We start from the raw sequence: 26,466 nt of genomic DNA on the forward strand, positions 1-26,466 counted from the left end.
TAATGAGAATTGAAATGAGAGAGCGATAGATTGAGTGAGATGGCGAATGTTGGAGGAAAGTTTTATTTAAGTTGGATTGTTTATTTATGTGACTGCAATTACTGATGAATTGTTATCAGCAGTAAAGAACACTGGAACGTTAATTCACTTTATAAACATCTCACATGCAGTGGACTTGGTTGGCTGTTTATAGTGACAAATTAATTATTAATATATTAATTTCATTTCAATTACTGTCTGTCTGTTACTTTTAGTTAATATCCAAAAGAACTTCAGATTTATACAGAAGTTATATTAGAAGATGATAATATTATAAAATTATACTTATTTTCAGAAAAATCTATTAGTATAGTTGCGTGTGGCTGCAAGTAGGTACGAATATTAAGCCACAAACTAAACTCTATTTCACTTCAAAATTCAATTACCTAGGTTTTACAAAAACAAAAACTCTCTATTATTAAGTTATGATTGTGCACTTTACATGTTAATAAGTTGTTTCGTGCTTACAAATGAGTGAAAATTGCTGCAAATTGTTCCTGCACCACAATTTATAGTAATTTAATACTGTTTGCGGCAATGAAGTAAGGCGACCAGTTTCCTACGTTAATCCTTTGTTCTTGCTTTATAGTATGCTGTAGGCTTTACTCGATTGCGTTAAAAAAGGAAGTAGTTCTAGGTTTATGAGGTCAAATAACCAAGATTGACAAGGTCATATTTACCATTTTTACCTTAAGCTTTTCTTTTTTTGATAACTCCCGGACTAAGAATTGCTGTTCTGTCGCGGGGACTTTTACAAACATATACATAAACAACGGACACAAAGCACAACCAGGCCCGAAACAATTATTTTATGACTGATATTATTTGACATATTATTTGATGGGATGTAGTTTGTAAATGTAAAGAAAATAGATAAAAATAAATTTTATGGGCATATTTTTTTACAACTTTTGCAATCAACATCCGCATGTTGTTAAAATAGTTCATAGTCCGCCTAAAACGCCCCTTGCGTTTTCTCCTTTTTGTGTTTCTTTATCATAAAGGTAAACTTTTATAAAAATGGTTAATCTTTTATGCAAACAACCAGTATTAAATATGAATGTGGAAACCTAAACGACTACCTCGAGCAGTGGTAGCATATAGTATAGCAGGGCGTACGACCATACATATAGGTACATACATATATTATCATAATAAAATATCAAAGCGCAATACTAAATCATTATACCTTTAGCAATAAATATACACACCTAAATACGAACATACGACCTAATACTTCGACACTATAAAGATTACGACAAAACCAATTATACCGGCAATAAAACCGAACATAATCTTACAGATTTTAAAGGAAAATTTACAACAAAAATGCCGATGGGTTCTCAAAATCCACGATATCTTTATCATTCCCTATAGTGTCGTTATTGTGAGGAGGATTAGCCGTGGGTTCGCGAAAATAATTAACAATTCCAAACGACAGTTAGGCAATAAACGTTTAAGCCTGAGCCCGCGGACCTTCACAAATGGTGCCCGCCTACCGAGCCTATTACATCGAAAGAATAACGTGTACTGAGCGATTAAACATTTTTTCTTCACTTTTTTTATTGTGGTATTGAAATTTTTAAACCAAACTTACTGACTGAAAGAGCCACCTTTGCACAGAAATAGGACAGTCGTTGGTATAATTAACAGCTGGTTAAACTAACGTCAGAAGGAGACAACGATTAAAAGGCATCAGCCCATGATAAAAAAACCAATGTAATGTGTGTCAAAACGTCGGGTAATAAATTTGGTATTGTAACCCAAACGTTTTACTGCGGATTTAAACCAACCTTTTGTTAATTTTCAATGTTGTAAAATTAAATTAATAAAATATATAATTTCTTATTTGCACAATATACCAGCAACTCTGTCCCTCAAAATGTTTCTTCTTCAAACAAAATTACTCTACAAACACTAGTATTGTAAAAGATTTCTGCGAGATAACAGCCAGTTTATTTTAGAGGTGCATTTCATTAAGAAATACTATCAAATACACCCTAGTTATTCTAGTTAATTACATAAAGATGCAAAATTTTAATATGCCATCGTTAAAAGACCACTAAAACGTATTACAATCGATAGTTTCAAACTAAAAGTATATCCGGAGTTTCTTTCCTAAAAGCATTTTCCTATTTTTTACCAAAGCATTTCCCACCCCAGTGTGCGTTGTACCCACTGTTATTGCCTCTCGTAGCGTCGTATAGCCCTACAACGAGCACTTACGTCCATAAGAGGCAGTTACGTGTACGTCCCACCTTACAGGCAGTCTTAATTATTAAATTCACTTTGTAAAAATAACTATTCTTTCCTACAATTAGCCAGCTTTCAGATAGTCCGATAGAAGTTGGACTTAATGAAACGTATTTAGTTTCGTTTCATTGCTTTATAATATGATTTTAAAGTGCTAATTTAGAAGAGTTTATACTTATTTTTGCCAATTTTAATTCATTACTGTCTCTTGTCTAAAGAGTACATCGTTATAACCCAGGTAACTGGGCTGTGGCGGTCGGATAGGCAGTCGTTCCTCCAACAATCTTGACAAACAATGAAGGTTTTATCAATATGTTTACTTTCACCGTTAGAGCAAGTGATAATATTTAATTAAATAACGTAACAAAAAAAATTTAAGTATATCTTAATGACAGCGGTGTATAAGTGGATACAAAAACAATTCCTTTAAATTCGTAATCGTATACACTACTGTAAAAGTAAAAGCGCGATACCACTGAAACATATTAATTAATTCTAAAAAAGAACATAAAAATCCGGAATAGGAACACCTAACAAAAGGTAGGCAATTCCACAGCAGAAGAGTGGAGGGTAACAAAATTAAAAATTCAGACCTGCGCGCCCCCGGCCGGGGTATTTTACACACGCGTCATAAACTTAATGTTATTTATTGTGGCAATAAACGGGGAAAAGTGAAAATAACGAGTCCAACCCCCCATCACCCCCCCCTCTATCGACACCCCACGAAGGTTTTTCCAAACCAAATCTACTAAGTTTTTAAGTGAAATTAAAGTTTTCGTATGATAACGTTTGGGTGAAAAGTTTCTGAATCCGGCCACCCCTATAGTGGTAATAATAGACGTGCGGCTCACTATCTTGATCTGAAATGAAGTATTTATTCCTAAAATACGTGCTCTATTAGATGTTAAAATTAGATCTTACGTTTAACTGGAATGATAATCTTCAATTCAAAAACATATTTATTTACCGGACGTAAAATAAAAATATTTAAACCTGATGAAAGCAAATACGATTGCTTTTAAATCGGTATAAAGAAAACAGTCAAAGATGAAGGATCCGAATCCTTATTAAATTTCAAATCCTAGACATTTCTGCCACAAACGATTTTTCTTAAATTTATTAATGTTCCCAGATTCTGTGTCAAATACAATCATCGCTTTTAATATCTGGTAGCCTCTTAACGTCTTCCAAAGGGACCCTAGTCGAATATTGGATAAACTCCAAATTATCGTTAATACTTTTTATAATTAGACAATTTTACGCATCTGGGACCCTAAGTTCGCCTACTTTAGACTTCTACTTAATTATAAGAGACAATTAAGACGCACTTACAAGGTCTAAAAACGAGAAAAAATTAAAGAAAAATCACCTTTATGTTTTAAAGAATAAGAGCGTGTGGAACGGCAAGAAAATTTGTTGGAAAAACATAATCGTCGTATTAAGTAATTTAACCTTAATAGCTTTCGCTTTGTGAAATCATTTCCCCAGTTTTGGGATATAATTGGAGATGAAGCTACTTATTACTGAACATTTTATTGTACAGACAGTTGGGCCGTTTAGAAATATGAATATTACAGCTAGAATTTGAGAATTAGGCCGTTTCTTTGTTTGGTGCTTCGTTTAATATAAATTTTGGTCTTTTCATGTCTTGATTGTGACGTCTTTAGTAAAAGTGACGTTTATATTACTTTGCTGTTTAAATAATAATTTGACTTTACTATTTCTAGACTGACAGCTTTTGTATTTGTTTTTGATCTTTAGAGGGTTTATTTGTCGGTAGAGAAAGACGTCTAGATCAATATAGAAACACGTGTAGAAGCCATAAAGCCTAGTTCACGTAGAATTGGTAGTAATTAGTACTAAAGGTGTAATGGCTATTTATGTTCCTATACTTTCTTTTAAGTATGTATTTTTTACGATTGTGGGACTGTCCGTTTCATGTAGGGTTGGTAACCCACATTGGTAGTAAAGTATATCAGCTTAGCCTTTTTTCCAAGCTATGTTGGAGTCGGCTTCCAGTCTCACCGGATGCAGCTGAATATCAGTGTTTTACATGGAGCGACTGCCTATCTGACCTCCGCAACCCAGTTACCTGGGATAACACGATACCCTTCGGTAAGACTGGTTGTCAGACTTTCAAGTTTCTGACTACTGTTAACGACTGTCAAAGATCTTCGAAAATGACAGCCGGGACCCACAATTTAACGTGCCTTCCGAAACACGGAGGAACTCGATATGTACAAGATGGTCACCCATCCACAAATCAACCTCGGCAAGCATGACTTAACCTCAGAGATCGATCCGCGCGGCTGTTGTTAACTAAGCCACGAGCTCCTCCCACATTGGTAGTAAAGTATATAAATTAAACCAAAAACTGGATTTGTTCCTTTACGCCTCTGTCACTTTGGTATTTACTTCCATAAAAGTTGTAACCAAGCTATGCATCCCTTGTGAGTTTGACTGCAAGTTTATGAGCGGGGCTGGGAGAAAATTTGTAAACATTTTTTTTTTTATTCTCTAGTATATAACCGCCTGATAAAGGTTTAGTCATGAAATTGTGACATAATCGTTCTTTTGCAAACAAATTGATGTATTACGAAAGACTGTACGCAAACACCTAACATCTTTCTTACCATTTTTCCTAAGACTTTCAACATAGATACCTATTATCAAAGTTATTTAAGCTACCCAAATACTGTTGGTTTCTGCTAACTTCATTTCTATTATCACATTAAACAAATACTTACTAGTGGAACTGATTTCGATAGGACGACGTTGTGCGTCGGTAGAAGTCGTAGGAGACTGTAGTGCCTAATCAGCAACTAATTGGCTACCCATCTTTGAAATATCTGCAACAAAAGTAGCTTAACTAACCAAACTGTACGTCGGTTCTCGATCAATATTGACTACCAACAACCGGCTGGCTGATGATAGTCGGTTTAGCGACTCCAGTGGGCGTCGTAGAAACTATTCTGGCAGTACATTTTAAATGTCAAGCTCTCGATATTTGATGGTTCCAATAGCAGAGAATCGTACTACTGATTAGCGACAGTTTTTCAGTTTTTCAAACAAACCTTCGAATCGCTCTTCTGTTAAATTACTATAATGTCAGTTGACTCATTATACTAAGGAGGTATCGAAATATAGTTTATCTAAAATTTCCAATTAGTCAAAGTAAAATAAAAGCGTGAGATCTCAGCGGACGCCATTTTACCTGCGAGTCTGTCAAGTCTAAGGAAAATTCCTCAGAGCTTAGAAAGTTTACAAGGAATTAAGTAAACAAGAAGTTAGTGAAACAAACCTATTAGTGACGTGATTGATGTTGTGTGCTCCGAGTTTGGAATCGCCGCGAAATTTCTCGTTTACCTTAAAACAAATATTTTACTTACAATTTATCTCTAAGTTGGTTTCGTTAATGCTGAATAAAAGGATTAAAATACTTCTACGTTTTTGTTTATAGGTATTACTTGTTTTATTAATCACCAGCTTGCATTTTGTTTTATAATGTGAAATAAATCATATTATTTGTCACAAAGACATAGACAAGAAGTATAGATGTGGTGTCTAATACGACGCTGCATGTTAACAACTTATTCGTCATTTCATCCAGTCCGACAAATGTCTTCAGAATCGACCTTCATATGACCGACCTGAAAAATCAGATTGTCCAAAATTTACTTTAATATAACGCCCTGTTGACCCTTTCGGAAAGACTGAGTTATTATAAATAACCAAAGTGCACTTACAAGTCCAAAACGTTTAATAGCTATTAAAAGCTTTTAGTTCCATTCAACGTTCAAGTAATTTTCACAATACAATTTACTTGTGTATCTTAATACGACACGAAACGCCTAATACTATAAAATTTGAAAACCTTTTAAGATGTTTAGTGTCAATTTTAACACTGCCTTAAGCACTTAACAGCTTTTAAACTGACGGTTCCCGCGTAATGAACTTACAAGACGCCATGTTGATTACGGTCACCTGTCAAAATTGCCGCGCTTTTTACTAATTAGTAGCGACATCTCTGGACTCAGTTTGTAAACAGTAAGTAGTTTGTTTATGGGTTTAGGCTGATAGAATTTTGATTATATTTTTATTAAAGCTTGTTTATTTAAACCATCCGAAAAGTAACTATTTGGCAGTAAATAATGTAAGCAGATTTATTTTCTTTTTAGGTAAATAAGTAGGTAAAGGCTTTACTTATTAACAAGTGAATGACATCATTACCAAAACGGTGCCTAACGAAATTGCACTAGCTTACTATTTCAGTCTAGATTGAATATAAAAATGCAAATGAACTCATAACGAAATACTGGACAATAAAGCCTACAAACTAGTCGACATGCCTTAGGTGCTAGCTAAGAAATTGTTTCAGAAAGAGGTGTTAAAATAACTTGAACTCTCGAAAGTCAACAACTCTATTATGAAGAGGGGTCTATGAAAACTGGTTTTAGCAACTAATATTTAATACACACAATGTAGTGTATTTTATATTCACAAAATTTTAATCACATAACTTTATGAGCCTGTTAGTGAAAGATTATCTTTAGTTGGAGGTTATAAAGCGTTGCTATGGCAACCGTATTGTAAACAGTTTACAGTCTTTCGTGTGTTGTAGAAGGTTTTAGTGTATTGATACAAATTTGTGGTTTAATAATAATATGTCTAAGGCTAAAACTGGATCGGTTTGGGAAGATAGGGAGGTGCTTTTTGATCTGCCTTTTGCGTGAGTATGTCTAGAAAATTCCTTAGTTTTAAGCTTGAATTACGGTGCCTAATAACTGTTTTGTTTGGGACCTTAATCAGACGAGTGTCATGTTCATTTATTTAATAGTTGCGTACCTATCTTATGTCGATATACTTATGAAAAACAAAACCTTGCAATTGAAGTAAAGAACTAGAACCAAAATGGTGCAGATTGATAGATATACAAAGTAAGTAAAGGTCAAACACACAATCAAGTTAAAAATAAAAGAAAAACTTAGTCAATCAAAGTTCTTTACTTCTTCGGTCATAAAATGTATTTAAGCAGTGAAGCATCTTTTTCTCCAAAAAAAGTGCAATTGCTACTTTTCTTTTCTCTTTTCCAGATATCTGAAGCTACGTCCTGGTGAGAAGATCTTCGACAGGATCGAGCCCATTGAGGACACGAAGGGCAACAGCGGCACCAAGGGACGTATGGTCGTCACCAACCTAAGGATCATATGGCATTCTATGTCTTCACCCAGGATTAATCTATGTAAATAGAACATTTTTTTCAGTGTAAAGAACGACAAATATTTTTGTATTTCTCGAAGTCTATCCGGTACTACAACAATTTCAATACGATTCGAATTACGATAGATGAATCGCCGAATCGCCAATCGCATTAGCCGAAAACCCTAGATACAGTACACCTTCCAGCTACCACCAGTTTGAAATTGTTCTCCACCACCAGTCACTTGTTTTAACGTTAAGAAGATCGTTTTTTCCACTTCTTATTTTGAACTTTATAAAAACAAGTTAGGTAAACTAAGTAAGTCATAACTTACTACGTACATAAGTAACTAGGTAAGGCAACTTATGTACATATATATCTAATGTTTTGTTAATCCATTTGATTTTTCCAGCAATCGGCCTTAACTGCGTGCTATCAACTAACACTAAAGTAGTCAACTCAGGTCTGCGAGGAACAACACAAGCGTTATACATGCTAGCAGCTTTTAAAAATAACAGATATGAGTTCATATTCACCAACCTTTCTCCTAATTGCGTGAGACATTATACTTCAGTTGCTGGCGTCCATAAGTAAGTAATAATGAAAATTCTTAAAAAATAAATAAATTATATTGTTTCACCTTTATCCGGATATCCATTTTTTTGTCTGTGTTTGGCATCTATGCAATTTATTAATATTTATAGGTATGACAGGTTTCTTGCGTCTCTGAAAAAATACATGCTGATATTTTTTTAGGTCGCTCAAAATAATGTGTTATAAAATTAAAGAGAGAAATTATTATTTTAATAGAATGCAATTTAATAGGTCTTTCAAAATACTCGTAAATATTTTCATGATGCCGGCCGTTATTGTAAAAAAAAAATGTTTAAAAGCCATTAAATTTTAATATCTTAAAAGAATAAAATACTTAATGGCAACTTCAGAAGAGTTTTTTAAGGATTATGGCCAATATTATTAAGTTTAAAACAGATAAAAACTCTTTTACAAAATTATATGACTTTGTCGCCCGGAAATGGAAGAACAGCTTTAACTCACTCAATTTTCCTAAATTGCTCTGAGTTCTCTAACCGGCAATATTTTCCATTTTTCAGAGCTTACGCGGGCTCCCGTATGTACCGAGATCTGAAGCTACGAGGAGCCATAATACATAATAAACATTTGAGGATACTTCCGCTGGAAAAGGTGACGAAATTTTAACTTTCGACCTATTTTACTTGTACTCTTGCTCTTCTATGAGCAATCTTGCTCAGATTTTACACTTACCTATAACACAAACTTAGACGTATCTTTGCGTGTTATTTTATATTTGAAGAGCATCAATGAATCAAAACAATTTATTGTTTTTATTTACCCGAATATATACCCGAAGCTGTACCTAGGCAGAGTTATACACTTTTTGTCTTTTACAATTACAAAATAGATTGCATTTTTGGTGTTTAAGGTAGGTACGCACTAAATATGAATGTTTTCTGCGAGCTTTACGTAGTTTTTCTTCTAGATATGCCTTCACGAACACAGTCTGTGGAACTTGTCTAGTGACTCCGGCAACTTGGGCACAATGGTGGTGACCAACGTCAGGGTGGTCTGGTACGCAGACATTAATGATGCCTTCAATGTATCCATGCCTTACATCACGATTGAGAGCGTAAGTGACATTATTTTTATAACTATACAGTATCTTTGTATCTACAGGCTTATGTATAAATCAATTCATTAATTGTCGTAATAATTATTATTCAGAATGAAGAGCTAGTGCTTATAAATCTTTATATTTCGTATCATATTCTAACGTAAAAAACAAGTTCAGCAGCAGATCACTCCAAATTAAATTTATAAAATGTTTTTATTTCAGATTTCCATCCGAGACTCGAAGTTTGGTGAAGCCCTAGTGTTTGTCGTTCGCCAAACATCGGGAGGGTACGTGCTAGGATTCAGAGCAGACCCGCGGGAAAGACTCCGACCTTTGCTGACGGAGCTACAAGCTTTACACCAAGCTTACACTGAAAAACCTATATTTGGGATTGAGCTGACTTGGAATAATGAAGTAATCACATAATACCTCGTTAAAGCTAAATATCGATATTTGTTCATAAAACAAGATTATTTTAAATAGGTTTCGATTTTCCAATCAACTAGATTCCTTTACAATAAATAGTAATTAACGTGATAAACGCAAGTTGCACGCGAATGTGATTTTAACCAATGCTGAAGGTTTTTTATTTTGTTTAGAATCCGAAGTCTGCATCAGACGACATTGAAGAATTAGAAGAAATAGGAGAACCTCGAGGGGAGATGGGACCAAACTTGTACCTTGCATCACAACTAGCACAAAATAAAGGAGAAGGTGAAAGTCAGCCTGTATATAGTCCATATTTGGGATTGGCCATAGAACCTCTCAAAGAAGGATTCACGTTGAAAAGTTTATTTGAAGTTCAGACAACATCATAAATTACTTTATCAGATTATATTCGTAAATATATAATGAAATTAAATGAATATAAATTTAATGTCGTATAATTAAAACAGAAAACAGCATTGTTTTATTTTATAAGTCTAAATACCCCGATACCCAAAACTGTAGTAAAAAAGAATATAAGAAAGTGACAGCAATGACATTTGTTGTTGTTCGTAATTTGACATTTGGTAAACAAGTTGTGACTTGAAAATTGCTTTCTGTTTAGATTTTTGATCGTTTTTATTTATTTTGTATTCCTGTTTGTGAAATATCTTTTAAAACAACCGTGTTTTGAAACTTTTTGACGATTATACTAGAAGATTTTCTAGATAAGATATAATTTTAATGTAACGAGATTGTTTCGCTACTTTGTACAAAGTTTATATTGACGTGCATTTGTTATTTACTAACAAAATGACGAAAGAAAACCAGAAAGGCGCAGCTGGTTTGGTAAGCTATTAAAACAAACTAACAAACTCACAATTTAAATATTAAATCAGCTTAATAAAACGAAATTGCGCCAAAATTATGGCATACGCAATTTCAAACATCTGACATTGACAATACCTGTTCTGTTGTCAAGAGAGAAAACTTGTTCCTAAATAATTTGTTATTTCTCTACCACATATCATATATGTTGTCAAAAGATCGATCTCTCTAGCAAGTATGAATTATTTTTATTGATTTAAAACCCCATAAACTCAGTAATATTTTTTCAAATATTCTGTCGATATATTTACATTTCTTATTTTAATTAACTAGATATTAAGGTATCCTGTAAAGTAATAAACATTTTAAAGAACATGTGTGCCAAGTTTCATCAACATCCAATCAGTAATTTTTGTATGAACATGTTTCAAACATACATCCATACTCACAAAGATTACGATTATACTAGTAAAGCACTACCTATCACATAGTTTGAAGCAAGTAATAATATCATCTTATTTGCAGCGCCGCTCAGCCATAGCAGAAAGACTCCGCTTGAGAGAAGAATGGTCAGCACTCAAGGAAATAGATGAATCTCCAGCAGCTCATGTGCTTAAATGGAAGCCGAGCAACTCCAGACAAGTTCCAAGTGCTTCTAATAAAAAGAAACAGGCTACTGTGACAGGCAGTAGTCAGAAGGTAGAAAAGGTAAGAAAGAACTACATAGCTTTACAGTTTAAGCCCCACTCTACTTGTACTATTTTTACACAGATTTAAAGAAGAGAGCTTACAGTTATAATCAATCAAAAGTATGAATGATCCTAAATTACAAGTCTCAATGATTGTAGAATTAGTTAGACATTGGTGTGGTATCTAAATTTATTGTATTTATTAATACTTCATGTAGTATGGTTCTACAATAATATTGTCTATTTTAGCATATTTTTATTAATAATATCACATTTTTATTCCATAAACATTTTATTGGCTTGATGACCCATAGAAAAAAAAGTTGATATAAAGTAAACCAAACAGTTTTTATATTATTATGCTATTTGTAAATTTAATTATATCCTCAATCAAAAATGAATCTTGTTTTATAGACAAACCCAAAACCCATGCAAGCGACCAGCGATGCACTATCAGGAGTAGTGGCGCTGGTGGATGTGGGGTCTGAAGCACGCGCGTTACCATTAAGAGCAGTACTGGCCGCGCTCGGCGCTACTGTCGTCACTGATTGGAGCCCGCTCGTCACACATCTTGTGTGGACTGACAGTATGTAACAGCTCCTAATAATAAAGATGTTTTTCAGTAACTGTTCTGCATAAGAAACAAAGGTTTCTTGTAAGTCACAACTCTGATATGATGATTAATTTAGTACTGATGGTGATGCTAGACGTTTTTCATGGGGTTTTCTTATTCGACCAGACTGTCAGGATTTTGTATCTGTTTGAAGTTACATCTACCCTCTCATTTCATCCTTATACATAACCTTTATTGCGTGACTGATAGATTATTAATTTTTGTGCTACTAATTTGCAAATAAATGCCAAGCTACAAAGAAAATTTCAAGATTGTTTCCAATCCTTTATAGATGTGTAAAACACTAAACTCTCTCTATACCGCAGGTGGTACTCGTTCCCTGCGCGCCCGTGCCCGCGCCCTGGCCTGCAAGCTGGTGTCACCGCTGTGGGTGGAGGCGTGCGCGGCCGCCGCCAGGAAGCTCAGCGAGAGAATGTTCCCCGCCGCCTCCAGGCAGTCTGACCTACCTTCACCCAGGACACTCAGGCAATTACTGGTGAGTTATGTTTATATTATTTCGCTGGGATTGTCAGTACCTCGATTCTCTACTACTATCAACTACCGACAACCGGCTAGCTATCGAAATTTTCAGATTTAGAATGTACTGCCAAAATATTTCTAAGACACCCGTCAGAGGCGCTGATCAGATTTTCATACAAAAGGAGATCATCCATTTTGGGCCTTTTTTCAAAGTGCCGGCCAACAAAAAAAAAGTGGCATGTATCGATAGAGCTAGCCATTTGAAGCAATAGTTAGTATGGCACGAAACCGGTAGGATCGCTTTGAGCCGAGTTATACAGGTTTGAAGATTCATAATATTCAAACATTAATTCATTTCTGAAAGTGCTGTGAAACATAAAATAATGATTGATTTTGCTAGAATTAACTATCTAAAGCAAACGACCACTCTGAAGTTGATTTAAGGTCGTAAGCACACGTATCAACTCGGAAACGGGTCGTCACCGTATCAACTCGAGCTCATCAGTATTATTTGTATGTAATTCCCTACTGTAACACACTTATCGGAATCGTTATGTGATCGCCCCGGCTCACGACCATAGGAGTGGTTCGTATGCGCATTATGCATACACCAGCACCCACGGTGGAGTGCGGGGCTATGTGCAAATTCCGATAGATTTGTGGGCATACCTTCTAAACCGCAACATGGTTCCCTATAACAAGGGCCCTCATCACAAATGGTGCCCGAAGCACAAAATATTGTTCCACATGCCGATGAGTCGGACATAACAACCCAACGGCAACACTCTAGATGACCTCTTACCTAGACGATGGTTTGTTAGTTGCACACAACCGAGGGTGCGGCCCCTTAGGTGCGAGTTGGATTCCCCCGGCGCCCCAATGCGTCGCCACTGGACTGGTCACTGGCGACTAGCGCAAGGTCAGCGCATCCCTCCTTAGCGAACCCAAGGGGCCGCACCCTCGATTGTGTGCAACTAACAAACCATCGTCTAGGTAAGAGGTCACCTAGAGTGTTGCCGTTGGGTTGTTATGTCCGACTCATCGGCATGTGGAACAATATTTTGTGCTTCGGGCACCATTTGTGATGAGTGCCCTTGTTATGAGGACACATGTTGCGGTTTAGAAGGTATGCCCGCCCTTCTATCGGAATTTGCACATAGTCCTGCACTCCACCGTGGGTGCTGGTGTATGCGTAATGCGCATACGAACCACTCCTATGGTCGTGAGCCGGGGCGATCACATAACGATTCCGATAAGTGTGTTACAGTAGGGAATTACATACAAATAATACTGATGAGCTCGAGCTGATACGGTGACGACCCGTTTCCGAGTTGATACGTGTGCTTACGACCTGAAATCAACTTCAGAGTGGTCGTTTGCTTTAGATAGTTAATTCTAGCAAAATCAATCATTATTTTATGTTTCACAGCACTTTCAGAAATGAATTAATGTTTGAATATTATGAATCTTCAAACCTGTATAACTCGGTTCAAAACGATCCTACCGGTTTCGAGCCATACTAACTTTTGCTTCAAATGGCTAGTTCTATCGATACATGCCACTTTTTTTTGTTGGCCGGCACTTTGAAAAAAGGCCCAAAAATGTATGGAGCGTGGATGATCTCCTTTCTCGATGACAGGTCGGTTGTCGACGGACGTTAGTAGTAGGGAATCGAGCTACAGATTACTTGATTCAAGGAATTATTTTGATGTATGAGGCAGTTAAAAGTAATAAATTTTACGCTGTTCCTGGAGTTTGAAATGAGTTCATGAAATGATTAGACCAGATATTAATGGACGGGTTAACAAAAAAATATTAATCTCGTACTCGTAAAAGTTTCGTAGTGTTGAAATTTTAATAATTATAGATTGAATCACTTTATTAGGCAGTCTTTTGATACCAACAATGTGTATATTTATACAAAAATGTGTTTTTGACATTTAATAAAGGGTATCTGATTTGACTGATAATCAAGTACCCTATTCTATTAACTATAACTAAAACGTAACATTGATACTATAGTGGATTTATTATGAAACAGTATTAAGTTAAAATTATTTATTTTCCGTGAGTCACGACTCGCGCACAGCATTCACGTATTTTATTACCAGTCTAAAATTACGATAACCACATGTTTTATTATAGAAAAAAGCGGAACGCGAGAACGTGCCACTAGTGGACTTGTTGTCGGACAGTAAGGAGGATGACAAAGAGATGGATCGACTGATGATATCGTCCGGCACTGACACCAGTCGTGATAAGACTACTGACACTTCTAATGATTCTGCAGGTGAGATACATATTATTTTTAACATTAGTACTGCGAGGAACCAATAAATTGGCAGAATGGACTGACTCCGATCCTGACAGATTCCGAGACCCTAAGGTTCAAGACTTGATGCCGACACTTCGTGATCAGCAGTCAGATACGATTTGTTAATACTAAAATGTTATTAAGCTTATGTCTGAAGGAATATATGTTATTAATAAAGTTTCTCAACGTTTAAAATATTCCTAGAATCTAGGGAAAAAAATATTTCTAATTTTTGGATTCCCAGTACCTTCAACTTCAGCCTTCCATAGGGTCTCGCCATCCGTCTAGAAACGAATCACGGCTATCCCGTCATCTCTCTTTGGGTTATGATTACTAATAATGATTATTAATCTATATTTCCAGAGCTCCAATCTCGTATAAACACAGCGCCTCGCGGCGGCACCACGGAGCCATCGACCCGTCCCCCAGCGCCGCCCGCCTCCCGCCCACCACCCAAGTCTAGGAGGAAGCTGTTCACGCACAAAGAAGCACAGGATATTAGCAGTTCTGATGATGACTCAGGTATATTGTCATAGTGTCTTTTTCTTAACAACTTAAGGTAGACGGAAGACAGATGTAGGAAATATAGGCAACTTTCGCCATTTGTAATGGAATGTAAAGTGATCCTATTGCAACTAATAAACTCCAGACTACTATTTAGAACATATCAGTAATAGTCTTTAAAGCACCTTGACACCACCTGAGACCTCGTAATCAGCAAATGGTTACAACAACCATGCAGAGAGACGATAACTGACTGCCAATTAATCTCAAGGTCATTTAATGTTAATTAAATTTTAAATATGAAATTGAATTGGCTGTCTAGATTATTTTTAAACAGCATCTGTCATTAATTAAACTTTTTCTGATATTGCAGACACAACTAGAAGCAAGCTACATCAAAGTAAGATGACTCAGAGTGAGAAGCGAGACCTGGCGCGCGCCGAACGTCTCGCCAAGAAGATGTTAGCGGCGTGCACGCAGAAGACGAATAATAACAATCATGTACCCACACAGACTGGATTGAAACCTAGGATTGTGAGTATAAAGCAAAAATATATAACATTTTATTTCTAGCCAAGTGGTATACGGGCGCGTTCCCACTATGTCGTAACGATCGAAATCGTGTCGTTCTATGTGTGAACACCTCTATTTAAACATATAAGCCACGACACTTAAAACTACACGATTATCTGTCGTCACGACAAAGTGGTAACGCGCCCTAAGTTAGCACCTCCCAAGCAAGTGGTCGACGGTTCGAATTCGAGGCAACACACCAATCACTTTTCGAAGTTATGTGTCTATTAGAAATAATTATCACTTGCTCCAACGTTGATGGAAAACATCGTGATGAAACCTTGCATGCCTAAAATCTGTTTAATACATTTATTGGCATACAAAATCCCCATCCCGCACTTGGCCAGCGTAGTATACTCAAGGCCTAACCCCTCCCTCGTTTGGGAAGAGACCCTTGCCCAGCCACTGCTGAGACAGTATTGGTTTAAAAAAAAACTTTAACTCACACATATTTGTTTCATTTGAAAACGAATCCATGATGCCAGTTTACAGTTACAGCGACGTGAACCACCTTAACAACAGCACCTCATTTCTTATAACACTATTAAAATTACTCTATTATCTTATTTGCAGGTGCTAACAGGCATGTCCCGGCTCGAACGGCAAGCGATCACCAAGTGCATACAGAAACTGGGCGGAGTTATACAGAACAGTGTTAATAAACGTACAACGCACGTGTTACTAGGCTCGTGTACCAGCAACCCGCAGTGTAACAACCATCCTTCTAACATACCAGGTACAATATATAATTGAAACTTCAGTAGAAAAAGTAAAAAACTGCTTTTTCGACCATTTTTGTATAGGAATAACTAATTATTAAGTTGTAAATCAGAAGTTCCCGATCTTTTGTCGATTATCGTCCTCTTCCGCATTATTGGTCTTTGTAGTTAGCTTTATTCAGCTCCATTCATTTTCACTTCTGTTAAATGCATACTGGCGGATTAGAGATACTTTTACTCTGGGAGAAAAATCCAATATGCGAAACTTCGTTTTCGTTTAATAATACATCATAATTACAAATGATTGTTTATCTGGCTGTTTAGTTTCATAACAAAATCGGTAAATCGATTTAGAGCCATAGTCGAACATAGTTATACTATTATTAAATACCAATAGCTGCCTGAAACTTTATAGTATATACTTCCAAATACACTATTAACAAAATAACTATATTCCCCAGGTATTTCCTCCCACTGCGACCTCACCAAGTCGTCCTGCTGGAGTGAGACAGTAGACAAGCGCGCCCGCACCGTGTCGGCGCTGTGTGGCGCGGCGCGCGGGGCCCGCGTGCTACAGCCGCGCTGGGCGGTACACAGCGCTGAGAGGGGCCGGTGGCTGCAGCACCACGGGTATGAGGTGCAGCATCTCAAGAGAATCAGCCAGGTATGGTGACGTTCATATTGTACCTTTATATAAGACCTTATGCCCCTTACTGAACAGTGTAGTAGTCTTACCCTAAAATTTAAAAAATTTGGCCTTCCTATAACTTCTTTAATTCTGGGATAAAGTTTACTGGTCTGGGGTTTACTATTAACCAATGGCAACTAAAGGGAATTGACATTGGTTAATAGCAAGCTGGAAGTTCTAATAATGTTGTAGATAAATTAACGGGCCTGAACGATTTCTTCACAGTGTTTTTTCTGCACTATTATAATAAATGACAACAAATTACCATATTAGATTATGAACTTTGATTTTTAAAGGATAATAAATTTAACCCATTTATATCCCACTGCTGGGCAAGGGTCTCCTCCCGTAATGAAAGAGGGGCTAGGCCTTGAGTCCACCGCGCTAGAAAAGTGCGGATTGGGAACTTTGCCTACCTTCAAGAACTGTTCTAAAGGACTCTCTGGCACACATACTATGTTTTTCTTCACCGTTGGAAAAAAGTGATAATTATTTCTATTTATTATACATATTACTAGTCAATAGTGTGTTGCCTCGGGTTCGAACCTGCAACCATTTGCATGGGAGAGACCAACTTATACCACTCAGCTACCACTGCTCTAAAAAAAATCTCTAATTTTTTACTGCTATTCGCAGAAAGCGCGCGTGGAACGTTCAGCACTAGGCCGTTTAAACTGCGAATACGCGTACGACGTATTCAACGGTATGCGGGTTCGAATCACGGACGAGGCAGACCAAAGAGACGCCGCGATACAACTCCTTACTCTATGCGGCGCTGTCATAGAGAATAATGATAATAACGGTATTGTAAGAACTCAAAATGGTGTTAAAAATACACAAAATTGGTGTACCAATAATGGTAAAACTCTTGAAGATGTATTAATAGGTAATAATGTAGGAGAAGTGAATTCAAAGTGGGTGTTTGATAGTGTGGCTGCCGCTAGGATGAGAACGACTAGAAGGTATTTAAATATGAACAGTTTTAGCCAGTTGCAGAAAGAAAATAGAATATTAAGTGTTGAGTGAATTTTCTTTATTTTTATGTTGGTATCAGAATCTAGTCCGATCGGATGAGTCTCAATATAATATTTAAAACAATTACCCCCGGTTTTCTGAGTATATTTAGTGGTAGTTTATCTATTTAATAGCGTTTTTTATATGAGTTTAAACGTTATTGAATAGATAAACTACGGCTAAATTTACTCAGAAACTGGGGGTTAGTGCCTTAAGTTTTTTCCCCTTGGTTTTGCGGAGTCTACGGAAAGAAGAGCAATGATAAGTTTGTACAAGAAGATATTTTTATTGGTTTGGGTGTAGTTGTTTATGAATTATGAAATATTGATGCATTTTACATGTTTTCAAGTGTAAAACAGGAGCCTTTAGGTGCATGTTGAATCCTGAGCTACCTCTAAATCTGCCTGTAATGTTATTTAACTATAACAATAATGTTAACTAGATAGTGAATTTGCTCGACGATACATTGAGGTAAATTTAGCGTTACAATATTTTGTATCGTAAGGCTTGCTTCATACATATTTGGTTTTGTTGCTAGTCTGGCCTCTTGTGTCGGAGGTACATTTAGCGGTAGTTTATCTATTCAATAGCGTTTAAGCTCATATAAAAATGACAGTTTGAATAGATAAACTACCGCTAAATGTACCTCAGAAACCGGGCGTCGGTTGACTAATAACAAATCGAATATGTGTGTAGCAAGCCTTATATACCACAAAACATACGTTTGAACTATGACGTAAATACTATTACGTCAAAATAATTGCCAATTGCCATGAGATATAATAATTTAAGCCAATTGCCATGAGATATAATTTAGTTTGTTTTTTGTATATCATGTTTACTGTAGATAAGAGAATGTTATATACATTTATTTATTGATTTTGTATGAAGTTTGAATAAAAATATGAGTTATACTGTTTGGTTTTATTTGAGGTATACACTTACCTTGTCTCTTTAAAATATCAACTCCTTTAGATCTAGGGCCACACTTTTTTATGCCTCCAAACTAGCGGTAGTTATGAGGCCGATACAACCATTTGTGGCTTCCACTTTTGTTCTGAGTTAGAATCGAATCCACTACAACTACGACCATTGTGAAGAAATTCGCGTTTCACTGAACGATTTTGGTCACACTTGGGGCTACTCACATTTATTCAGCTCTAGCTTATATCCATAGAAAATAGCGCTTTTTTATGGAGACGCGTACGCATCCTCACAGCTTTTCGCGTCGATTCAGCTTCCGTGGAAAACAAGTAGAAAATAAGGATAAGTGTGTTTTTATTATACGCATATCATTCAACATTCGTCATTTTTTAAAACCCGCCATCAAAACCGCGCTCCCGAGTCAGACTGAAGAAAAAAATAAGCTAAGGTTTTTTTTGACCATTTATTTAGATTCACCGGTCTGTTATATGTTTGTCTGCAAGCAAATCTTGTTAGTTTGATAACTTCCTATCGCTAAGAGTGCATACGCTCGTACCGCCATCTATGAGCCACAATAAGTAATGTAAAGTGAATCAATCAAGTATGAATGAAAATCAATTAAGCCTGATTCCCGCTAATCATGCAAGTTAAATGTGCACTTGTAATACATTACATCGACTGCTATTGGCTAGCAACTACATAAATACTAGTTCGGACATTGCATAATAGATCATACAAGCGAACGGACCTGACTTCGTCCGAGTAGTTATAGTGCAATTTTACCCCGTTGTACCCTTTCCCGCGGAAATATTGATGCCTAATGCAAACCTTGTCCTGACAGTTACAAACATGTAAAAAAGGGATTTTCCAGTTTACTTTAGTTGTTGATAGTTGTTTGTTGAAATGTTATTCTCGTACGTACATTTTAATGGTTAAAGGAACTCATTATTGATATATATGAAGCTCTATTTTTTTAAATATTAGTATTGTCGTCTTACATGGCGCAGTGGTGAAAGTCACTACGCAGCCGCAACCATTTCGTACAGAGGTCGTGGGTTCAATTCCTAAGGGTTGATTTATAGTAGCGGAGAGTCAAAGTGCCCAATTATTGACATAAACACATTACCCATCCTTGCATCGCGCATAGCCTAAATTCCTATATTCGTTAGTACCTACTAATCCCTAAAATTTAACAAAAGTTTCATATAACTATAACGAAATCTAAAAGTACTCATTTGAAACTTTAGAATTTCTCAAGCTTGCTTACATTCACTTATAATCAGATGCACTTAAAGTCTATTAGGTACGAGTAAAGCGTATCGTCTGACCTTTTACCTACTCGGCAGTACTCGGTACACTCAATAGTTCGTTACTTGTAAGAATTCTACTCTTATATAGACGTCGCCAAACAACTTGAACATAATTTGCTGTAATAGAAAGTAAACAGAATGTAGACCCAGTGCAGAAGACACTTGGTTGGCTGTTATGCCAGTCGGGTGGTCGAAGCTGAAACGCCGTCGCCTTTGCGCAAATCTATAATACCTAAACTGACCTAAAAATCGTTCACTAAGATGTAGCGAAATTGTTCAAGTTGTTTGGCGGCACCTATACCAATTAGATGAAGTCTACTTACTGGTACAATGAGATGACAACTGATTACTTGGTAAATGTTAATTGTAACCACTTGTTTGAGGTTCGAAGTCTGAAGTAGTAACTGTTGTTAACGAAAAGTGTTGTTAAGCATTGTTACTGGGTTAAAACATGGATGGGTGCTTTTTAAAAAAGAAGCTAGGTAGTAAAAAGTAGTAAGAAAGCGTTTACACTCGGTCCCAAAGATTGTACATAGCAGTTGATATCCTTGTGTGAATCCAGGTGTTATTTAATGTATGTTTTGGAACTGCCAACCCGCAATTGGCCAGCGTGATGAACTAAAGCCTGAACCCTCCCTCATTACGGGAGGGATTAACGGATTAAATTATTTTATGTCTTGGAACTTATACCTAAATAAGAACCTTTTTTAGGATTTAGGCTTTAGTCTACTTATTGCCTCATACCACCAACTCTAAAGTTACAAGACAGGCCAGTTTCACAGGCTATGAATGAATGTCAGATAAATTTATTTACCTACTAGATGAAGTAAACAGCAACTTTATGAAAATAACGGTAAAAATTGCATCCGATAAGCTATCTGAGACTTATTGTGTAGGTGATAAACATTTTAAATTACGGGAACTCTATGAAATACTAGCTGGCCAGCGCAACTTCGCTTGCGTTACATAAGCGAAAGTGGGTCATAATTTTCCCCGTCTTTGTAACATTTTTCGCTTCTACACCGCTCCTAATGTTTGTACTGTAATGTTATATAGCCTAGAGCCTTCCTCAATAAACAACTACTACGGCTATTCAACAGTAAAATTTTTTTTCAATTCCCACCAGACCCACCAGTAGTGACCTGCACCTGAAATCGCACCTGAGATTAGCGCGTTCAGACAAACAAACAAACAAACTCTTTAGCTTTATGATATTAGTATAGATTACGCCTAGTTTCTCTGGGAGTAGATACACTTGTATACTTTTCCTGGAGGAAAAGAATGATGTTTCATGTATGCGTGGACGCATACAAAGAAACATCGTCATTGATCAGAAATGTGCACAAACTAACAAATAGTTGCAGTAGCGTGCGTCACTGGCCACTAGTCGCCACGTCACTTGTTCACTCAGTACAGGCTACAGTAGGGTTGACAGATCCAGGAGGTAGTCCATCTAGAGCAGTGGTCCGCGAGAGTCATAATATGGTCCGCGAATGATTTTAAAATTTTAAATTATCAGGATGATTACTACACTTTATTTTTAATATACTTACATAGTGGTCCCTGCTAACAAGAATAATATAAAAGTGGTCCCGGACTAAGAAAGGGTTGAGTACCCCTGGTCTAGAGCACCCGTTCGAACAGCACTTAGCCTTACTCACCTATATTTTGACAGGTCCTTTTCGAGGACTAGGCTAGGTGTTGTACAAACAAGTGCTCTAGATGCACTATCTCAGACCAGGCTGATAATTTCCTGGACATTTGTGAGGCCACGAACAGAATCAGAGTTTTGGTCTCCGGTCCAAGACTACACTAAGTAGGAATGAAAAAACGTCGTAGTATCGTAGCTTTGTAAAAACTAGTATTTGTTTCATTCCGGGACAGCAAAGTAAAATTACGGAAATCGGGACACGGGATAACATACAAAATTCCGGGACAATCCCGGTCATCTGGCAACCCTATTCTGCAGACGGTATCGCAAGATGTAAAATACTTGTTGACTACAATAAACGGAAGCCAATGTATTGTATGTAGCTACTTACTGAATATATTTTCTGTTGACGTTAAATGCGCAAATCTTTTCTTGAGAATAACATTTTTATCTATAAGGACATCAAAACTACACATGTGTCGCTTTCCTATGTGTTTCAATATATCAAATGAATAGAGTGTGTTGTTTCATTGAGGTTCCTAGTACTTCCTAGGTCAGATTATCGGATCTGGATTTAGGAAATCAGTTAAGGAAGAATCTTGAAATATAAAACGCTTAAAGATGTTACTAGAGCGGCCGTTTTTAATTACCACCGTAGGGATCGAACCTACATCCCTTTGCGTTAGGGTAACCACACAAACCGTTGCACTACAGGCTTTCGCATGTTTTGTATTCAGTCAAATAATTTAAGACCTGGTGGTTTAAGTCCTAACTACTACGTGTATGTACGGACTATACTATACCTACCTATTGTATTCTTTAACATTACAAGTACGGCACAATACTTTACTATATTGTGTGCTTCTAACAAGTAAAAGCTAATCTTTGCAGCTGTAATAACTATAAGAGATAATGAAGGCATTTCTAATGTGTAAATATTATGTTTTATGCCGTGAGTTTGACATTACGCTCGATAGATGGCACTAGGTGGACTTTTTTCAAAGGTTCTTACAATTATACCTATATTGTTCTGAACTTACTATTCTCTTCATCCTCGAGGCAAAGAAATCGGATTTTATTATAGTTCAAATGTTGTAAATTATGTAGTCTTTCAATTAACAAACGAATAAAAGATACAAAGGCTAGTGTAATTTAGAAACTTTCATGAGTTTACTAGTCTTTATGAGCGAAAGTTTTGTTCGACACTACACTAAACCCTTCTGTTCGTATGACAGAAAATATTGATAGTTCATTAAATAAAAGTTAGTTTCTTAGTTTTAAAGAAAACTGGATAAAAGTTCAGGTGCGTAGTACTCGTAACCGGTGGTCCTGTATGACAAGATGTATGGATGTGAATGAGACAAGGGAAGTTTGTAAGGATCGTACCATGTGGCGTTCTTTGGTCTCTGCCTACATCTATGAAAAAAAGACGTGATACCCTCAGTATAATGGGAGAACTAAATAACTCCCTTTTTGGCCAAATTGACTTTTTATCATTTTCGTGATCCCCAAAATATCTTTTGGTCTAACAAACATTCCTATATCTTAATCCAATCCAAAAATATATCCATTTTGGAAATGCATAATCTTGAAATGACTACCGATAATGTTTGAAGAAAAAGACTCACTCCCGAAATAAATGATAAATTGCAACTTCTGATTTTCTTCAAATACTGTGTTATTTAGTTGTTCCATTAACCCCCGGTATCTGAGTACCTACGTTTAACGGTAGTTTATCCATAGCGTTTTTTTTATGAGTTTTAACGCTATTGAATATAATATAAACTACCGCTAAATGTACCTCAGAAACCGGGGGTTAACCTACGATATTATATACATATATGTATGTACTAATTGGCTAAAGTATAAAGTATATAGAACAAAGCTCTGTAAACCATTTTCTCACATCGTATTCCACCCATTGTTAAAATAAACCTCAGAGCAAAAACAAAAGAAAAACGAAAGTAGTTGTAACACAAGCATATTTAATAAATACCTACGCGCCATTACAATTACATAATAATATTATCATAAACATTGTTGTTGACTATATATAGAACAATGGGGTATTCAGTCTGTTCAGTTCCAATGAATTTTATATTAGCTTATGATAGTGAAGGATACGGCGGTGATGGCGGGAATTTTAGACTCCATTTTGGAATTGTCTAGCAGAAGTAATTTGGCACTATGATTAAAAAGTTTATTAATTTACCTACAGTAAAGTCTTTATGTTAATTTTCACCACAATTTTGATTGTGAAAGACATTATTATTATTTTTTGTTTGATTTTTATCCTCTTGCGTATAAATTCTTTACATTGGCTGTTGAACTCTACGTTTTAGTATCATTTTATTTATTTTTATAAAAACAATATATTTTGCTATGTACACAGTTCGTAAATCAAGGCTTTTACATTTAAAATTGCAATAAAAGCTATGTGAAGTTGGCTATAAGGCTTTTGAGCCGGCATTAAGGCCAGGATGTCAAAAGTCCCACGGATCGGGCACGTAATGCTCGCAGCTGCTTCCGTCGATTGTCAGAATGTTATCTGTAATTTCTGAAAAATATACCAAATGTCAAGTGTCATGGCTTTATCTCGATTTTTCTAACCGTGATGAAATAACTTTCTATTAAATTTATTACACGACTAGCTGACCCGCGCAACTTCGCTTGCGTCATCTAAGAGAATGGGTCAAAATTTTCCCCGTTTTTGTAACATTTTTCGTTGCTACTCCGCTCCTAATGACCGTAGCGTGATGTTATATAGCCTATAGCCTTCCTCGATAAATGGACTAACTAACACTGAAAGAATTTTTCAAATCGGACCAGTAGCTCCTGAGATTAGCGCATTCAAACAAACAAACTCTTCAGCTTTATAATATTACTAGCTGACCCGCGCAACTTCGCTTGCGTCACATCAGAGAATCATAATTTTCCCCGTTTTTGTAACATTTTTCACTGGTACTCTGCTCCTATTGGTCGTAGCGTGATGATATATAGCCTATAGCCTTCCTCGATAAATGGTCTATCTAACACTGAAAGAATTTTTCAAATCGGACCCGTAGTTCCCGAGATTAGCGCGTTCAAACAAACAAACAAACAAACAAACAATCAAACAAACAAACTCTTCAGCTTTATAATATCAGTATAGATTTATTACACGATGTATAGGAGTTTGTACGTTTTAGAGTACAAAATTTGGATGAAGCACCGAATATTCTTAATTGCGTAATAGACGAGTCTGTGTTTGTAACGCTTACACGGTTAAACCGATTTTGTACATGGAAATAATTAAGTAATTAAGTAATATCACTAATATCCAGCGATAAACATTTTTAAACATTTTAGGGACGTAACTTAAAATCGCGCAGGTCAGCTCGTTTTTTATTTAGTCAAATCAGTATGTAAACGGGGCCTACAAATCCTGCTAATATTATTAATGCTGAAGTTTTTGAAGATAGACGTTTATAGCATTTTCATGCAAAAACTTCTGAACGGATTTTAATGAAATTTGGCACTCAGGTTGTCTATTGAAGAAGCACAAACACATAGGATACTTTTTACCGGTACCGGGAAATAAACCCACGCGGACGAAGTCGCAAACCGAAGTTAGTAAATTAATTACTCAACCCTCAGTAGTAACCCTTTACAAATACTAAGTAAATATGTATTTATATCCGTTATTAGTACGTGTTGTTGTAGTATCGCAGATCTGAGGGCATTGCGTTAAGTGCTCGATCGTAATCTGGTTCGTTCAACTCTTACGCACTAATATTATGTACTCACTTCGCGGATTTTCCTTTTATTCTGGTAGAATTATGCTATTCTGTAGAATTTATAACAGAAGATATGAATGGATTGATGGATTGAGTTTTTCAGCGTTTAACGTGACATAAATGAGGCGCATACGCAATCGCTAAGGGTGTGGGAGAAGGAAGAGTGTGAGCAAAAAGCCTTTTAAAATGATGAGAATCGGTCTTTCTCTTAGGTAGTGAAAATATTGATACCTTTCTTTGTTTTTGGATATGTAGAAATTGTGATATTTAAGATTTTATTTAAATAGTTTAATACATTTATTGAGGGCATGCAAAGTCCGAACCAGCACTTGGCCAGCGTGATGGACTCAAGGCCTAACCCCTACCCCGTTTGGAAGGAGACGCCCTGCAGTGGGACAATGATGGGTTAAAAAAAATATTATTTTCAAATAACTTCCAATATTTCGTATCACCATGGAAGGGGTATAGTTAAGTCTAAGCCGTGAAATATTAATACGCGGATGAAGTTGTAGGAAAAGTTATTATTAAACTCAAATAAGTGTAGAATAATTAAGTTGTGGTTGACTGGTTGTCTCAAACTCTTGCTTTAACTAAACTCGCAACCAAAAGTTAACCGAATTTAACTATTATTACTAAAACACGTGGTTATTAACACATGTAGGTACATCACTATTACATTAGGGTAGGGGAGCGAGGCCTTGACACGAAACCAACAGACCGTTGTGCTACTTTAAATAATATAATAACAAACTAAATTATCATAAACGAAACATCTTAGCGGATAATCTTGTTACGAATTATACGCCTAATAAAA

General features: G+C 36.3%; 2 protein-coding genes across 2 annotated transcripts; both read left to right on the top strand.

Moving 5' to 3' along the window:
* Positions 1-6,956: 6,956 nt before the first annotated feature.
* Positions 6,957-9,961, top strand: BBS5 (Bardet-Biedl syndrome 5 protein). The gene is made up of 7 exons (XM_076128786.1): positions 6,957-7,021; positions 7,386-7,534; positions 7,905-8,082; positions 8,605-8,695; positions 9,012-9,158; positions 9,366-9,557; positions 9,743-9,961. The coding sequence occupies exons 1-7, from the start codon at positions 6,957-6,959 to the stop codon at positions 9,959-9,961; spliced, it is 1,041 nt and encodes a 346-aa protein (XP_075984901.1).
* Positions 9,962-10,158: 197 nt separating this feature from the next.
* MCPH1 (Microcephalin) lies at positions 10,159-18,889 on the top strand. Its single transcript, XM_076128442.1, has 10 exons — positions 10,159-10,418; positions 10,923-11,105; positions 11,501-11,672; positions 12,026-12,195; positions 14,325-14,469; positions 14,857-15,015; positions 15,371-15,531; positions 16,144-16,306; positions 16,751-16,953; positions 17,614-18,889. Exons 1-10 carry the CDS (start codon positions 10,383-10,385, stop codon positions 18,001-18,003), a joined length of 1,782 nt encoding a protein of 593 aa, XP_075984557.1. The 5' UTR covers positions 10,159-10,382; the 3' UTR covers positions 18,004-18,889.
* The last annotated feature ends 7,577 nt before the right edge of the window (positions 18,890-26,466 follow it).

Source organism: Anticarsia gemmatalis, chromosome 21, assembly GCF_050436995.1.
Source record: "Anticarsia gemmatalis isolate Benzon Research Colony breed Stoneville strain chromosome 21, ilAntGemm2 primary, whole genome shotgun sequence".
NCBI lineage: Eukaryota > Metazoa > Arthropoda > Insecta > Lepidoptera > Erebidae > Anticarsia > Anticarsia gemmatalis.

Bases quoted from the DNA above. Each gene is read 5' to 3' on its own strand.
- BBS5 (XM_076128786.1), top strand. From the start codon at position 6,957: ATGTCTAAGGCTAAAACTGGATCGGTTTGGGAAGATAGGGAGGTGCTT. The intron at 7,022-7,385 runs GTGAGTATGTCT...TCTCTTTTCCAG, and splicing joins CTTTTTGATCTGCCTTTTGC to ATATCTGAAGCTACGTCCTG. The intron at 9,159-9,365 runs GTAAGTGACATT...TTTTTATTTCAG, and splicing joins CTTACATCACGATTGAGAGC to ATTTCCATCCGAGACTCGAA.
- MCPH1 (XM_076128442.1), top strand. From the start codon at position 10,383: ATGACGAAAGAAAACCAGAAAGGCGCAGCTGGTTTG. The intron at 12,196-14,324 runs GTGAGTTATGTT...GTTTTATTATAG, and splicing joins GGACACTCAGGCAATTACTG to AAAAAAGCGGAACGCGAGAA. The intron at 15,016-15,370 runs GTATATTGTCAT...CTGATATTGCAG, and splicing joins CAGTTCTGATGATGACTCAG to ACACAACTAGAAGCAAGCTA.